This window comes from Pleurodeles waltl, chromosome 4_2 (assembly GCF_031143425.1).
Source record: "Pleurodeles waltl isolate 20211129_DDA chromosome 4_2, aPleWal1.hap1.20221129, whole genome shotgun sequence".
NCBI classification, from domain to species: domain Eukaryota; kingdom Metazoa; phylum Chordata; class Amphibia; order Caudata; family Salamandridae; genus Pleurodeles; species Pleurodeles waltl.
In genome coordinates, this window is record NC_090443.1 from 850,516,071 (window position 1) to 850,534,531 (window position 18,461).

At 41.1% G+C, this 18,461-nt stretch overlaps 1 protein-coding gene across 10 annotated transcripts in view; it reads left to right on the top strand.

Annotated features, from left to right (window-relative positions):
• DAB1 (DAB adaptor protein 1) overlaps positions 1-18,461 on the top strand; it is a 3,348,596-nt gene that overhangs the window by 2,743,462 nt on the left and 586,673 nt on the right. For all 10 annotated transcript variants that reach the window (XM_069232585.1, XM_069232581.1, XM_069232583.1 and 7 more), the window contains one exon: positions 18,149-18,350. In XM_069232585.1, the coding sequence (XP_069088686.1) occupies positions 18,284-18,350 (67 nt within the window). In that variant the 5' untranslated portion in view covers positions 18,149-18,283. The remainder of the gene's footprint in view (positions 1-18,148; positions 18,351-18,461) is intronic.

Sequence of the window (18,461 nt, forward strand, 5' to 3'; positions counted from 1 at the left end):
TGTAGTCTAATTGTACCATTTTTTGGTGTAGAGCACAAGCACTTTAGCAATAGATAGCAGTGGCAATGCGCACAGTCCTAAATCCAACAAAAATAACTTCAGCAAACAGGAGGGGTGGAGGCAAAATGTTTGGGGAATACCACATGAAGAATGTCAGGTCTAACACAGTTCAATTCTCATATTTCAAAGTGAGTATCCACTCTGCACCTGATTTATGTAAGAAAGCATTTTTCATCTGCCCATCCTTTGCGTTTTTCATGAAAGAGATGTTCATTATCTGTGTTTGCACCTAAGCAATGAACACAGTGATAGACAATGAATCTTCCATTGCACAAATATTATTTTTGGCATATTGCTACTCATAATTTTCTAAAAGACAAGTATGTGATTTGCTGGTGGATAGGAATATTGCTTCTAAGAACCGTGTTAGACAATCAGGGCTTTATTCACGAAGGTAACTCATGTATTAAAGCTCTAAGTGCAGTCTCTGCACTCGGGGCCCAATCTCTACACTGAGCGCTGCAGATAATGCGTAGATCGGAGATTCTGCCCCAAGTTTGGAAATTCCGCACTTAAGTGCGCAGATCGGAGATTCTGCCCCAAGTTTGGAAATTCGGCACTTGTAACTTCACTGCAGCCAATTTACCTTCGTGAATCAGGTCCTCAGAAATTGTAATACTCAATCTGTTCCCTTTCTGATTGGTCTTTTGTCCTATGGACTAATGTGTAATTTATTTTTGAAATTGTGCTGTCACCATTCGGCCCTCATTTTTTCTGAAACGCAACTATCGCTGTCTCATTACAGTATGGGTATGGTATTTATACCCTAATTGCCTTGACAGTGCACAGAATCATATCTACACACTTTAGATTTTGTCTGACATTTAATCAAAGTGTTATGAAGATGCACTGACTTCCACAGGTCAGCGAAATGTAGTGAAGCTGGGGGTTGACGATTGTAGTCTATGATTGATTCCACACCTCTTGTGAGGTTATTCAATAAAAAAGTAAAATGCAAATTGGGGAAACTGAGAATGAAGAAAAAGAGGGTCTGATTAACAAAGAAATGTGTAAATCCTCTATAGGTTTAGACTTATGTTTGGCATGAAGGTATGATGTTTAATTCAAAAAATATTGTCGGAGTATTAATGGAAAACTATAGCACTTGTAGTTTCCAAGGCGCATCTCGGTAATTCTCTGATGAATTCCTGGCTACACCTTTTTGGGAGCTTTGTGTGACGTCAGATATTCTAAATATATGCACATAAATTAAATCCTATTACACCAATATGCAAAATTATGTGTACACACACAGACACAAGAACCTTACTGTTCATAATTGCCCATACATGTTATGCAAATAGTTTTATCTGAGATATGCCCCTTAAAAATATTTCTAGAGATGCCACAAGTCTCCGTTTTCAGAGGTTTCTGATTTTTGGTGTATTCCCACCTTCAAATGTGATGGATTTACAAGCCGTAATATGACTATTGCCGAAGGATATAATGCACTTGCAATAAGGCCAAACTCTGAATCAGTCCCTCTGCCTCTACCAGAGGATTTTCCACCAATCCCTCTGTTCCTGCTCTTTGCACTTCTGTTCACAGCAGTTCATGTTCTGTCATTACCCAAGTATGTTTTTTTCCCCTGAAGAGCTGCACATCAATCTATGCGCATGATCTAAAATCAGTTAGGGTAGATGTGATGTCATAGAATTTGCCAGCATCACAGATGCTTCTTTAATGCTTGCGCAGAGCCATAATTTTGGGATGGGATCAGTAAATTACCCACATCAAAAAGACTCACCCACTCAAAAGTGACAAACGTCTTCCCAACTTTTAAAACATGTGTGCTTGTGATATGTATAGATATGCTTTAATTGCTATAGATCGATTGATTTTTGGGTCTGCCAGATCTTGGAACTCTGAATATTTGCTAAATCTGTTTCCCTTTTCATCTCAATCAGTGATGATTTGTCGTTAAAGGCGTTGTCAGCCCAGAGGAATTCCATAATATACCATAAACGATGCTATTCACAAATAACTTGTTAGTGGCTCAAAGTTAACCTACACATTTTAATAAGCGCGAGGTAATCATGCTAAAATTAAGCAAGTAATAACAAAATGGATGAATGCCTTAAAATGCTAGAGGAAAGCACTCAAGTTAACATTCAGGCTTTTGTCTAATCCCTTGTCTGTTTCTACAGTAAGTATATTCGAAATAATGACATGGCTGGCATTTTTCAGCCAATTAAAATACCTTTTTGTCACACTGGAAGAAAAGAAGAACAGGCGTACAATAAAGTAGACTCCGAAGTGAAGGTTGATTACTGCTTGCAAAAGCAAACAAGTAAAATCCAGACTTGTTCAAGGTTGTTAGGTCTGCTGCTCAGACGCTCTAATGATTGGCTGTGTTCTGTGGTAATGGCTTTCAAAGTACTGCCTCTCAGCAGAATATTACTTGCTGATTTTTGCGAAGAAGTAGCACTTATTTGCTGTCATTCCTTTTGTCCTAATAGTCCCATCAAAGTGAGATGACAAAGGGACCATTTGCAATTCCAGGATTAGCTCTAGACTGCATCAATGATGCCCTATGCTTTTAGGGCTCTGCCCCTGTTCAACCTTTCCCTTTCCAGCTCCCCCCCCCCGCAGTTGTATTTTTTCTAACCAGATTTCTTCTGTGTTCTGAGATTGCGTTTGAGCAGCACGTGATCCCACACAATTCAAATATATCAAAACATTTTATTAAGGCAGTAACATATCTCAAGGGGTAGCGCCAAGGGTGGAACTAATTTGCATACCTTTTCCAAGCGAAGAGCACGTAATTCTCACAAAAACAAGGCGAACGGCGAAATGCACTCATCATTGGTGCAAGGGGTGACTATAGTTGGAAATCAAGCCTTCTGTGAGCACGTATTGCGCATCTTATATTTGTGTTGAATTACTCAAAAGTAAACCCTAAGCAATGTATGCACTCACGTACAAAATGCTCGACAAGTTTAAAAGGCAAGAAGAAGCTATGCACTTCCATGCAAAGTCACTGATGCAACATGGCTTCTGAGCACTTGCAAGAAGGAGATAAGCATGGAATGCACTGCACAAAAAGTTCTCATTAATTACTAGTGCCAACTAACAGAAGGAAAGTCCTGCAGCATACAAGTAAACTAATATCTTTAACTCTATGATACTACTATATACTTGTGCAATTAAAACTTTGCAGAGCCCTAGTAATGCAAATACTGTGTAACCTGTACGTCATAGATATGAATAGTTCTTGAATATGGTTTGGTCTTTCCCAACCTGTCATCCATCTAAGATCAGTGGAATGCAACTGCGTTGGGAAACGGCAGTGTCTGTTATTTACAGTGCTATGAAATCATGAAGAACAGTGGTAGCAAGCACTCATGGCCATCACAAGGGGAGAGCCGATAGAGCTCTTTGCCCCAGATGCCGCACACCCCAATTTTTGGGCGCCACAACGTGGATTTAGCCATTAAAAGCAGGCCTGACCTTTTTCCTTCGCTTTGTAGCTACCTCTGAAACACCAGTAGATTGTGCCAAATTTTGTGTTTTTCCACACTGTGCTTGTTTCCTCTATTACAAGCTGCAAATTCAAAGGAATATTAAGAAGGGACAATCACATTTCTTTCTCCCTTTACCCTGGTTTTGCAAAGGTTTCTCGTACACCTATGAGCACTAGAGAAACATGACAGAACAGTATTAAAGTGAAAGCACCTATTGTTCCCATGGTAACATTTAAATAAATAATGATATTATTGAAAGCATCTTAATAGTTGATCAAAACATTTGTGGATGGTGTGACTGAAACAGGAAGATGACATAGTTATATGATCAGAATACCACAGAGAAGGTTTGGTGGAGAACATTGCTTCTCGGTTGCTGCAGACACATACCTTGCTCCTCACCTATCTCCCGTGGTAACTCTAGTTTCATGACATGGGCAGTGCTTAATTTGTGCTTGTTGTTTCCGGTGCTGAGCACCAGCACTTATTTGTGAGGGCCGGGGCTCATTCTTCTGCCTCAAGCATTTGCTGCGAGCAAAAGACACATATGGGAAAGACGGAAGAAGGAAAAACTAAAAAGCGTCATAAAGGGAGAAAGTAGAAAGTTGCAGGATGAGCTGAAAGGGCAGGGGTAAATGGATTGAAGAGGCCCGAGATGGCTTCAGGATTACTGCCTCAGTATTCAGTGCTGGTAGATTTAATTACAGCAGCCTCCTGTTTAAGAGAAGGGCTTTACGCACCGGCACCTCTTTATTTACAAATTAAGCACTGGACATGGGCTTTTTAAGATTGTACTCAAACACTGCTATTGTTGCAGAAATCATGACCACAGTTTCGAAGTAAAAATTGAGTGTGAAGTGAGAGTTAAGATTGCTCAAGTACAAAGAATTGTTAACTGTTACCTCTGCTGTGCATATCCAAACCCATTACACTTGTGGCATTACAGACTCAGAGTTTGTATGTCAATTGGGAAATGACTTATCATTTATTTTCCATAAACACCCTTATTATTGAATATCCGGATTATTTTGGCCTTCTGTGTTTTTGTAAAGTTTTATTCTGATGTTGTTTTGTGCATCACAGCAGAAGTATTTCAGTCATCAATCTCGTGTTTTAATTCTGTTAGTCATGCATTTGTTTTGAGCTGTGCGATCCTGCTCTGTTTTGAATGTGTTGTTCTTGAAATGTGTTTTCAAGCCTCTCTATATAGAATACGGTTTGCATTTATGCTAAAGTTCCACATTTAAACATACATATCAAGGTTTAATCAGAAGATTTTGCTCCACATACATGAAATGCCAAATTATACATAAAAATGAACCATGAGAAATTATTGGTTAATATAAATAATGCGTGCCCGTATGTGGCTGCGTGTTTGTGTGAGAAATATATTTTGCACTTTATAAGGAGACATCCTTAAGTATCAGACTGAAACAACACTGGTATCTGTCTGAAGGTTATCAATGCAGACATTCTAACACTGATGTAAAAACCATCAATGGGGGACACCATTATGTATGTTAATTGCCAAGATGGGCCTAAATCAGCTCCTGCTGTAGGAGAATCATATAACTGAAATGAAGAAGTGTGATTCTATGTTGATTTAACATCTTTATGCCAAGGTCGGTTGGTATCAACTGAGGATAAATTAAATCTTCGGCTGTTTGCCATTACCATACCAGCCTACTAGGGAGGCGGATATTTCTCAGAGGGACAAAAGAGGAAATTAGATTAGGCTTCAATATCAGCGGGCCAGAAATTAAGTGACACGTGGATCGGCTACAAATTAGCAATCTATTTTAAATTTTGGTGGCAATATATATGTTATTACATTCTAGATAAGTATTTTTGTAAAAACAATTGTCATTTGTCATCCATTTACCTCGAGTTTTGAATCGAATAATGGAATATAAGGTAGTAGGAAAATGTTTCTTTAGACAGATGTTTAGAGAAATAAGTACAGAAGGGATTTTATTAAACGAAATAGTTGTATTCTGTGCTTTTAGATACCTGTTTTAATCCTTGATGGCGTTGAGTAATTTAGACTTTAACTTTATACTTAAAATATTGTATTTGTAACTTTCGGAAAGCATTTTGTCTACAGTGTATGTTTTAAATTACCGAATGGAGCAACTGTTGATAAATACGTTTTATGGTAATATTTTGACGATTCAGATTGTTAAAAGCTCTGCAATGCATTATATACTGGTCTGAGGTCCAATGTATTCCGGTAAAGTAACATATTTTAGAAAAATGAAGTTTTTCACTTCTGTCTTGGAGTTTGCATCCTTCCAGACGACTGTTTCAATGACTTAAAGTTGTAGATGAGTCAGACGCAATAATTATATATTTGGCTCCAGAGTGTGAAATAAATGAATATGTGTAGAAGTGTAGCTTATGCTTCTTGCATTTATGAACAAAATACTTTAAGAGTTGGTAAGAGTTTGTAGGAGGTCAGAGCTGGAGACAGGGTGTTAAACCCTGTCCCTGCGCTTCGTGGCTGGACTCCAGGATTGGAGCCATCAGCAGCTGCTGCCTCCTTTGAGCACTCTGCTGTACTGCATCTCAGTCCCTGTGGCCACCCTACTCCTAACACTTCACTGTTTTGCACTCCACTTGCTGCTCATACATCTCTCTCTCTCTTTCTCTCTCTCGCTCTCTCTCTCTTTCTCTTTCTCTTTCTCTCTTCTTTATCTCCCTCTCTCTCACTTACTGTTTCTCTCTGTCATGCCATGGAACCCAGCAGACTCGTGTCTGAAAAGGACTCCCACATATTTCCTGATGACGACTGGCTTTCCCGGAATCCCTCACGCTCTCTTCCATTCAAGAACAGCTCACCGCACTGATCTTCCTACTTTGCACACTTACCTTTACCTGTGATCCTACTAACATGCAGTGTAGGGCCATGATGTAACCCCCATTCTCAGCTGTAGTCGCTGCCTTTCCCTTGCCTCCTTTCAAGCTCCTGTTGCCTTCTATCTCTCACAGAAACAACTCTTCCACCGCCACCTTTGAACATGGTGCATCCAGCTCCTCAGATGTTAGGTTACCTTTGGCGTGCTTCTTGTAAGAGGAATTTGGGTGACAGAAATAGAACCATTCCAGGGTGCATGCTTCCATCTCATTTCCATCTATTTTCTCACCCAAAACAAGCATTAATGGATCCTGATCTGAACACTCGGAAAGGCAACTTTTTCAGTTCACACAGTTGTGGATGCATTCCTACATTCTCTTTTATGATCTTCCAGGGTTCCAGTACCCAGTACTTAAATTTGGCATAAAGATATGAATAATTGAAATATGTATTTCTTTGTTATTTTATGTTATGTTTTTGATTTGTATGGCACACTAATCAGCCATGAGGGTATCCAGGCTCCTGGGCAGGTGCGTAGGTTGGTGTCCCCATGGTGCTCATACGAAGAGCCAGGTATTCAGCTTCTTGCAGAACTCAAGAAGTGAGGAGGAGGCTCTGATGTGTTGAGTGAGGTTGTTAGAAATGAGGTCTTTGGTTGACAGTCAGATAACACCCTGGGTAAAAGAGAATCACCCTCAGCTAACCCCTGCTTACCTCCTTGGTAGCTTGGTAGAGCAGTAGGCTTAACTTCAGAGTTCTAGGTGTAAAGTATTTGTACCAACACACACAGTAACATAATGAGAACACTACAAAATTACACAACACAGGTTTAGAAAAATAGGAAATATTTATCTACACAAAACAAGATCAAAACAACAAAAATCCACAATACACAAGTCAAGTTATCAATTAAAAAGCAAAAAGAGTCTTTATGTAGTTTAAAACACACACTAACACTGTTAGCATGAAAATGTACCTTGGGTGCGTCAAGAATAACCCTACACAGGTAAGTGTGCATCAAAAAGGGCTTGCAATGCGTCAATTTCACTCACGAGTGAGACCTTGCATTGTTTCTCCTTTCGTCGGGTCGGGGCACATCATTTCTTCTCTCTGCAGGAGAGCTATGCGTCGATCCGGTCAGCACTCTTGTGTCCAGGCTGGCCTTGCGTTGTTTTCACACTCCCAGCGGTGCTTGCGTCGGAAATCTAGCCGCACGAAGACCCGAGAACCACGCAGCGCAGCCTGAGATCTCCCAGCCTCCGTCAGCGATGCTGCACGTCGTTTCTCCAGCTCCGTGCATCGATTCTTTGGTCGCATTTCCGTCGAGTGTCGATTTTCAGCTGCGGAGCCGGTGGCGCGTCGTTTCTTCAGACGCAGATCGGAGTCGCATTGATCTTTTCCCCGCACGGCGCTCTGTGTGTGGATTTCCTCCTCTTAGGCTGCCAGCCTCTCCTTTCAGGACCCCAGGAACTGGATGGGCACCACAGGGCAGAGTAGGAGTCTCTCCAGAGACTCCAGGTGCTGGCAGAGAGAAGTCTTTGCTGTCCCTGAGACTTCAAACAACAGGAGGCAAGCTCTAAATCAAGCCCTTGGAGACCTTCACAATATGGAAGGCACACAAAGTCCAATCTTTGCCCTCTTACTCTGGCAGAAGCAGCAACTCCATGATAGCTCCACAAAGCACAATCACAGGCAGGGCAGCTCTTCTTCCTCAGCTCTTCAACTCTTCTCCAGGCAGAGGTTCCTCTTGGTTTCCAGAAGTGTTCCAAAGTCTATGATTTTGGGTGCCCTTCTTATACCCAATTTCTCCTTTGAAGTAGGCCTACTTCAAAGTACAGTCTCTTTTGAATGTGAAATCCTGCCTTGCTCAGGCCAGGCCCCAGACACTCACCAGGGGGGGTGGGGACTACATTTTGTGAGGGCAAGCACAGCTCTTTCAGGTGTGAGTGACCACACTTCCCCTCCCTCCTAGCACAGATGGCTCATCAGGATATGCAGGCTACACCCCAGCTCCCTTTGTGTCACTGTCTAGTGTGAGGTGCAACCAGCCCAACTGGCAAACTGACCCAGGCAGAGAATCCACAAACAGGCAGAGTCACAGAAATGATATAAGCAAGAAAATGCTCACTTTCTAAAAGTGACATTTTCAAACACACAATCTTAAAATCAACTTTACTAAAAGATGTATTTTCAAATTGTGAGCTCAGAGACCCCAAACTCCACATGTCCGTCCGCTCCCAAAGGGAATCTATACTTTAATCAGATTTAAAGGTAGCCCCCATGTTAACCCATGAGAGGGACAGGCGTTGCAACAGTGATCAACAAATTTAGCAATATTTCACTGTCAGGACATATAAAAAACATTACTATAGGTCCTACCTTAACCATACACTGCACCCTGCACTTGGGGCTACCTAAGGCCTACCTTAGGGGTGTCTGACATGTAAGAAAAGGGAATGTTTAGGCCTGGCAAGTGGGTACACTTGCCAAGTCAAATTTACAGTTAGAACTGCACACACAGACACTGCAGTGGCAGGTCTGAGACATGATTACAGAGCTACTTATGTGGGTGGCACAACCAGTGCTGCAGGCCCACTAGTAGCATTTGATTTACAGGCCCTGGCACCTCTAGTGTACTTTACTAGGGACTTACTAGTAAATCAAATATGCCAATCATGGATAAGCCATTTACATACACATTTTGTAAAGGAACACTTGCACTTTAGCACTGGTTAGCAGTGGTAAAGTGCCCAGAGTAACAAAACCAGTAAAATCAGAGTCCAGCACACATCAACAACCTGGGGAACAGAGGCAAAAAGTTAAGGGAGACCACGCCAAGGATGAAAAGTCTAACAGAGGTTGTTGCATGTCTTGCGTTTTTGCATTTGCAGACGCAGAAATGTGTGCGAGTGAGAGTGCGGCAGACTGTGATATCTGGTGGGTTTGGTGAAAGTGTATACAGCTGTTCGGATATTCTGATCCTGTGTTGAGTAGGGCCTTGTATATGTATGTGAGAAGTTTGAATTGACTGCGCTTGTGAACAGGGAGCCTTGCTGAGGTGTGGTGTGATGTGGGTGTGGTGTGGGAGGTTAAGCATTAGTCTTGCAGCTGTGTTCTTGATGGTTTTTAGTCTGTATAGGACTTGCTTGGCATTAGAAATGGGGTCTTTGACTGGCAGTCATGTTACCCCCTGTCCAAGCAAGTACTCTCACTCTAGTCAGGGTAAAGGAGAATCACCCTCAGCTAACCCCGCTCACCTCCTTGGTAGCTTGGCATGAGTCGGCAGGCTTAACTTCAGAGTCTAGGTGTAAAGTATTTGTACCAACACACACAGTAACTCAGTGAAAACACTACAAAATGACACAACACAGGTTTAGAAAAATAGGAAATATTTATCTAAACAAAACAAAACCAAAATGACAAAAATCCACCATACACAAGTTATGAATTAAAAAGCAAAAAGACTTTTAAATCTTTGAGAAAACAGTAATAACATTGTTAGCATTTAAAGTACCTGGGTAGGGTCGAAATAACACTGCACGGGCGAGTGTGTGTCTAAAAAGGGCAGCGATGCGTCAATACCCTTAAGCGAGACCGTGCGTTGTTCCTCCTCCAGTTGGGTCAGCGTGTGTCATTTCTTCTCTCCACAGGAGAGCGATGAGTCGATCCAGACAAACACCTCGGGTCCGGACAGGCTTTACATCATTTATCCGCACCCAGCGAGGTTTGCGTTGAAAATCCTGCGCACGGTATAAACAAAACTGTGCTATGTGTGTTGCGACAATAAAAGCCTCCGTCAGCTGGTGTTGCACGTCGTTTCTCCAGCTGCGTGCATCTATCCTCCAGCCGCGATGCAGGTGGAGCGTAGATTTCAGCCGCGAAGCCGGCGGCGTGTTGTTTCTATGCTGCGTCTCGGAAGGTGCATTGAACTTTTACCTTAACAGCGGTCTGTGTGTGGATTTTCAGTCATGGTATGCCAGCTTCACCTTTCAAGGGCCCATGAACTGGATAGGGCACTACTTGGCAGGGCAGGAGTCTCAGCAGAGAGTCCAGGTGCTTGAAGGGGAAGTATTTGATGGCAATGAGACTTCAACAACAGGAGGCAAGCTCAGGACAAGCCCAATAAGTTATCTACCTTACCTCTGCATCATATTACATATGTAGGCACAGAAGTAAACTGGATCAGTGTAAGTGCACTAATTGTACACTAACTGAGTGCCACCTATTAAGAGGCCTGCAGTTAGTATCCCTGTATATTTGGAGGTGATCAAAGGTCCCAGGAACAGCCAAGGCATTCCCCTACAGACTGGTATGATCACAGGCTGCACCCATCTGGAGGGGTATTTTGCACACCTCTTTGAAATAACATCAGTCATCCTGCAGTGAAATGCGGACTTGTATTTGAGATTTCCCCACCCTGTTTTGCTGCTGTGCCTCAGAGCTGGTGCACATTCTTGGCAGTAATATGAAGAGTCCATTGGTTTTAGAATATGGCACCTTGTCCTGGTTTACTGCATGCAATAGAATTTGGCTCCTGTGGTCTACATTTCTGAGTGGTTATCCTCTGACTTCATGGATCAGAATTGAAGCATTGCCCTCAAATCACCCCCTCTTCTCCCCCCATAAAATTCTCAACATTGATGCAACCCTCCACACAAGGTGCTGTGTTAGTGGGGCAAAGTTGATCCCTGTATACGACCCACACTCCATCGTGGCTGAATTTAGGATTTACCCTGGCCTAGCACACACATATAGTCCCAGAGGGTGTTTTAAGATTCTAAACGCTACAATTGCAGCTAATCTTTAAAAATTCATAATTTGACCTCTACTTTTTGTTTTTTTGTTGTTTTGGTATTGGTTTGTTCAGTAAATTAAGATCTATTTTGTTAACTTGGTGTCAATTGTTTGTGTGTACTATTTTCACTGTTTTACTGTTTTAAGTGTTGCACAGATTGTTGCCTCTTAAGTCAAGCCAGCCTGCTCAGTGCCAAGCTACCAGAGGGTGAGCACAGATTAATTTAGGTTGTGTAACTGACTTACACCTACTAGGATTGTGGTCCCTACTTGGCCATTGTGCATACCTTTACCAACTAGAGACCCAGTTTCTCACAGTATTGGATAGGTTTTTTCTTGATGTAGTTTCTTAAATTGGATTTGAAAATGGGCTGAGAGTTGTTGACAGGTTTCACAGGTTTTTGTTGCAGGTTTTGGGAGTATCAGGCTTATCCTTAATGTCAGAGATGTTTAGCATCGTTATTGTTGTGCAGTAGAGTTGATTGGATAGCTAAGGAATGAATAGATATTTATTCTTTTCTTAAACTGCTTTAGGTGAGAGTGTCCTTTTGTATTTTCAATGTTTTATGAGCTGCATTCAGTATTTCCTTGCAACTCTTAAAGCCTTATTTGGAGTTTCACAGACAGGGCACTTTGTCAAAACATGGCAGATGTCACATACACCATATTTAGAGTGCCATTGACTATAATATATTTTTAAAACAGTGGACAGGATACGCATCTTCTCTATCTAACTCTAAATAATCCACAGAAACTGATATTTGAATGACATTACAACTGTCTTCATTAGTTCACATTAGCAAAGTTGACAGTTTTGTAGAAATGTATGTGTGAGGAGGGATTTAGTAGGAGTGTTTGATGAATTTTATGATCCAGTAAAGCGTGACTATTTACTTTACAAAAGTGCTATTAGACTCCTTTTTCCTTTTCAGAAGAGAGATTTTTGACAGCCCGCACTGAAAATTGAATCACTTCTAGACACTGCCCCGTATGGAACAATAATGAATTGGGACAAATGTTGACTGGGAAACTAAGAAAACTGTGAATGGATCTCGCTTCCCCTAGTTTCAGACTCCCTATGTAGCCTCAAGTGAAAATATATAAATGTATATAAATGTATATCTACCCACCATAAACCTGAGGTGATCGAACTATAGGACACTCTTGAACAGCCATAGTAGTGCAACCAACCATCTGCTTATTTGGAAACACCTAAAACTTATTTGTTTAAAAATACTTTTGACATCACATAACATTATAAGCCTCATCCTGCGAGGCAGGATATTAAGGGCCAAATGTATTAACCTATTTTATGGTCACAAGTGCTGCGGTTCACAAAAGAGTAACATTTGTGACTGCTAAATATTTTCTCCCTATATTCTAATCCCAGTGTATGGTCTGGTAAAGGTTTACCATCTCCTACAATGGGATTGCGAATGGATACCAATTCAGGATTTTGAAGATGGCATCCTTTACAAATTTACAAATTGAAAAAATGATGCATCAGTGTTTTGCAACTGTAATCCAGTTCAAAATGTTGAAAATGGCAGACTCTAGAGTTAGGGTAGTATCAGATTCAATAAAGGGAAGGTGTCCCTTCAAACTCCTTACCCATTTGTGATTTTACAAAACAAAAATGATATTGGAATATATTTAAGGAAAATACGCTGCAATTTCTTTATAAAAGTTTATGTTGTTTAAATGTGATCACAGATATAGTGGCTAGCTGAGCGAAGCAGGCCATTCTCCCTGTGATGGAAGCCAATTGGAGTGAGTCAGGATTTGTGACTTAACCCATTAAAATTCATGCAATAGGTCAGATTGAAACCTACTCTGACTCCTTATTTTTCAAATCAACCTATTCCTACATAGATTAGTCTGCTAAAGTAATTTAATTGTAATAAAGTGGAAATGTAAATTGCAACAACTTTTTTCAATCACCTTACTGCAATTGAGTACACCTTTGCCACACATTGATTGTTGGTGGGCGTTTCATGCCATGCTGAACAGTGGTTCGTTATTAAAAATCTACGTACAGTCACAATTTGTAACGCTAGTTTGGAGCTTTCCAGGATTAGCATAAAAAAAGTTGATGCTAATCCCGCAAAGTCCGTTAAGGCCCATGGAAAACAATGACGTGCCTCCTTTTGATGCTTGCTTTAAGCAGGCATTAAAAGTGCATAAATAAATGATGCAAAGAAATCTTCCAGATTTCTTTGCGCCATTTTTTGGTCCCCCTAATGGGGGAACGCCCCCTTTGCATACATTATGCATGGCGAAGGCATGATGTAGCGCTAAGGGTTTCAAAGTGGCACGATGCATACATTGCGCCACTTTCAATTTGACTTGGCGATTTTGGCCTCGTTGGGCCATATTAGCATTAAAGAAATAATGCTAATGTGGCACCAGGGGCTCTTAAATCAGCCCCATAATGTTTTGCTCTTGAAAATGAACGCATTGCATTTTGTAAGATGACATCCTCACAATTATCCAAATATCTACTGAATAAAAAATCGTATGTGTTTTCATTAGAGCGCAGTCTCTCCATTGTACTTGCTTGCTTTTCGTTTATTTTGATTCATTGCAGAGTTTGAGATTTTGGTTTAAAACCTTTTTTTCACTGTGGCTAGATCAAACATTCAAAAAACATGAGCTGCACATTGGGATACTGGATGATAAATGTAAGCATCTTTCCCCTGAGAGACGGGATTGTTTTGATGCAATTTGCCTCTGTGGTGAGAAGATCATTTTCTATATGGATTCAAGCAAACATGTTGAATTAACATTTCTTGGTACTTATAAATTGATGACTGAAGTCTGCGTCCAAATTTCATTCAGACATTTGCCATACTGTGTATAATAAGCGGGAGACGTGAATCTTTTTATGTGATGTCAATTATTTTCTCATTGCAGGAGCACTGCAATTTCAGAACACTTATGTAATAAGATATTGATGTCACTACTTCCCTGTGATAGCGTATTACAAGTTTCTAGTGTTGTTCCAGCACATACAGGCCTCACGTTTTTCGTTTATTTGACCAGCTCTTTCTTAGACACTCTCTGACCAGCAGAAGGTTTAGCAGTGTTTAGACGAGAAAGATGCATGTGAGTGTCTTGGCAGATTGTGCTCGCAGGCCCTGCAGTTTGAATGGCAGATGCCAACTCTTACTCACAGAACACTTAGGGGCCCTCACGTGTAGGCCACATGGTGAGGTGGCCACTTTGTATATGGAGTAACGTACTCCCAATTTGATACATTATAAGAGTATAACAAGTAATTTCAGAGTTCAAAGCATTTATTAAGGCAGTTGGGTATACTAAGCTATCCGACAGCACTATACCCTTGTAATGGCTTTTTGGTATAGCAAGTCAGCTCAGAGTACCATACCCTTAAAAAGGCACTTAGTATTCGGCCTCAAACTCATATATGCTCATGGAACTGCTCAGTGATTCCAGCAACTTTGCAATGTCATGCAAAATGCACAGTTACCACATGTCAGTGTATTAGATTTGAAATAACGACGTCAGTAAATTATGTAAATTTAGGACTAAGCATAGAATCGACATCTTGACCTTCTAATGATAGTGACATTTGAAACTTAATGATCTCTAGGGTTACTTTCCTCCATGTCTACGGGATGATCGAGGTTATGAAACTGCTGGACTGTGTTGGGAGGTCTGTTTTGTTTTCAAGGCTTGAACATGGGAAGCAGATGTGCTCTTTTATGAGACTAGATGTGACTAAGTTGAGGGAGTTAAAATATCAATAACATTTTCTTCTCGGGAAATGTTTTTGCAGCTGGTCTTTGTTTTTACTTTATTTTAATATTTCTTTTTGTTTTTGCACTGTATGTAATAAAATGTATTTAATTATGCACTCACATTTCATAAATATCTATATAAATCTGTCACTGAAATACATGTTGCATTTTTATTTTTTAACAGTTTGCTTAGCAAAGGGCCATTTTTAACTGCAGATCTAAAAGATGTTTACAATGATCTACCAGTGCGGTAATGCAAAATGATGAACTCAGAACCTCCACCTCCCCCAGCAGAATGTGATGAGGGGCCCCTCAGCCTGTCATATGTCACAAATATACATTGGCCCCAGGCTGAATGGGGCCCGCCTGAAGGTCTGGGAGTCCTTTTTGGAGTTGCCCCATACTTGTCCAGGCCAAAAGGGCCTGAAATACGCCCCTGCGATCTACATGAGAAACTGCACAAGTTGAAGCGTGCTTATTGGGACACAATGATAGTGTCAGATAGAAGGGAAAGTATGCTGTAAATTGCAGATGTCGATAGATTATCTGTGTAATTTAATTCAAAGTTGCAAATTTCAAAGATTCTGCCAGTGGTGGAGGCGCATCACTCCCCCCCCCCAGGCTGAGAGCCAGCAGCTGAAAAATAAAACAATAGTTTACTTCTGTTTCAGTTTCCATCTGCTGGTTCAGCCAGCAGTGCAGAGAAGGATGGGGCAGGGTCGCGGGAGGGGGAGAAGTAAAGGGGAGTGAAGTGCACTAAGTGCGCATGTGTCTTTGGCTGGCCGTTTTAGGCCGGGCAAATACACATGCGCATGTAGTTTTCTCCAACCCGGCTGTGTTGAAAAGCCAGGCTGGAGAAACTGTGCAGACTGCAGTGCACGGTCTGAGCGTCAGTCCAAGCCGCTCAGACTAATTCTGACACTGCTTTCATGCTAGGTTTAGCATGAGAGCAGCACCAGGATTGCAAGGGGAGCCTGTGCTGGTGTCTCAGTGCATGCTTGGAGACCATCAGGAGCACAGGAGCGAGGCGGCAGAAGTTGGTGGCAGTGGTTGAAACGGCAAAACAGTAGGTTTTTTAAAATCATTTGTTCCCCGCGTTTCCCTCTTGACATTTGCGGCGGCCGCCACTGGATTCTACGGTAGTACAAAGTAAGAGGATGACATAAAATTATGCCCTATTTGATCCTGTATGTATTTGTTACAGATAGGAGAAACCTTTGCTTTCTTACCTTTCATACACTGTTTCTGGCGAAGGATATATTCCAGGAAAGCATTTGCCAATCGAACTGCGCTGCCCATGATGTCTCTGAATGCATTTTATGTCTGATACGATAATTGTGGGCCGCGTGTTGCTTGTCAGATAAGCATATTACAAGCCCTCTCCGATAAACCGGAGTCGTATGCCCAAGAAATCACAATGGAGGCTCTGCTTTGACTACACATAAAAATATTTAAGTGGATAAGCGCTAGATGATGGGTTTTAAAATTGAGGAAGATAGCAGCACTCTATGTATGAGGAGATGTAAAGAACTGAGGCAGGCTACTTAAAGGGCATAAAAGATGTTCTAGCACTTTCCACCGTTTCTGGTTATCAGGGGTGACCTAGATTGAAGCAAACAATAAAAACTGTTGCTGCACACAACAGCTTGTCTGCCACTCTGATTTGAATACAATTCACGTGAAATGTGGTCAGCACTGGAAAGCATACTGGGCTGTGGAAGCAAGGGCATGCTGTAAAATGGACTTTGATGTTTCCTGGAACTGCAACAGAGCCATATGTTGAATGACGACTATTAACAGCCCTACGTGGAAAGTGGTTTAGTTCAGTACAAGAAGAACGTATGTGTTAGTATTTTGTTCGAGCTCAAGGGACCATGCATGTTTCGGATAAATTCCGTCTAATTCAGGCTGTTCACTTCTTTAGAAGGTACGGGATTTATAATAATGCCACAATGTGGCCATTTATTATTCACATATTTATATTTTTAGTTAAATTCGACTACCTTGCCTGCATTTTCTTGTTTAAATAAAACCAGACACAATTGGTTAAACGGTGAATTTTAGAAACAAAGCTACCCACCGTGCACATGAGATCAAAAGATTAGGCTTTAAAGCTGCTAACTAAAATGTTTCCTGACTTTAGGAAGATAGGTTAAAAAGTGAAAATGAATAAAATGTAAAAATAACTATTAGGCTTTTTAAAAACTGTGATTGAGCGTCATAAAAACAAGATCAGGCTGATGCATATGCTACTGTGAGCAAGGTTTGTGTCTTTCTGTTTCTAAGCTTAGCACTAACTCAGATAAATATTGGATTAAAAGGATTCATTTTGCTGCCTACAAGTGCATAAAACAGGCACTCTGCTCTGCGCCTGAAAAGCCCATCATGATACTACCCATGAGAGGGCCAAGTGCTTCCTAGCAAAACCTTAATAGAATACTCTCTGCTCAAAGAACATAAGCCTAAGGTCACCAGTCACCCTCCCTTCCAGGGACTGCATAGTCGTAGGCAGTCACAAAAACAAAACAGGATCCTAGGCCTTCAGCAGCCTCTTCTCTTTTCAGCACAAGTTGAGAATACTTTATAAAGATGGCACCGAGTTAGTGCTCTTGATTTTCAGGAATGCTGCGGATTTCATGCAGCGACCTTATCTCTGCTAATTGTGCAGATTACACGAGCATGAAATAGGTACACAGACATTACTTGCATTTTGCAGTAGGTTCACATGGCAAGCACATTAGCAGTTTGTTTTGCAAAATTTGTCTCACAACCTGGCCACGCAAATATGGTGGCCTGCACAAACTACATTGATAAATAAATGCACTTTTTATGCGTGCAATACTTGCACAAATGAAAACACATAGCAGTCTTGATCAGGAGTGTTTACATTTTTTTCGCTATGTTTTTCTAAGCTCATAAACTTATTTAGACTGTTTTTGTTCTGGAATGCAGTTAAGGGCCCTCTTGTACAGGCATTGTCAATATATACAATCATTGTTTGCACTGTTAGTTAATTGTCATGTCCTAAAAGATAAAAGTGAAAGAATGAGTGAGAAAACAGTAGCTACGAATGATCAGATTTTAGTAGGGTAATAAATGTTATAGGGTGTTATTGTTCATCATTTTCATTTTACAAGCTCTGTGTGAAAATCTATGTATTATGATTCAGGCATCTGTGTGTAGAGATTATGACCAATCATCATTTGTTTTTCCAGCTCTCAAAAGAAGTGAATGAAGAATGCTGCCTGGCTTCTAGCATCTGAAGGGCTGAGCTACTCTGTCGGGAGGAGGTCTCAATGAGCCTGGTAGAGATACGGGATCTGAGTGAGGAGGACTAAGGATATAATAGGATGTCAACTGAGACAGAACTTCAAGTGGCTGTTAAAACCAGCGCTAAGAAAGACTCCAAAAAGAAAGGTAGTGCTATTTCCCATCTTCTTTGGTAAAGCTGTTTATACACAGGCCTCTTTCAGTGAAAGTAAAATATCATCAACTTGCCATGGTATGGAGGAGTCTAGATTTCCAATA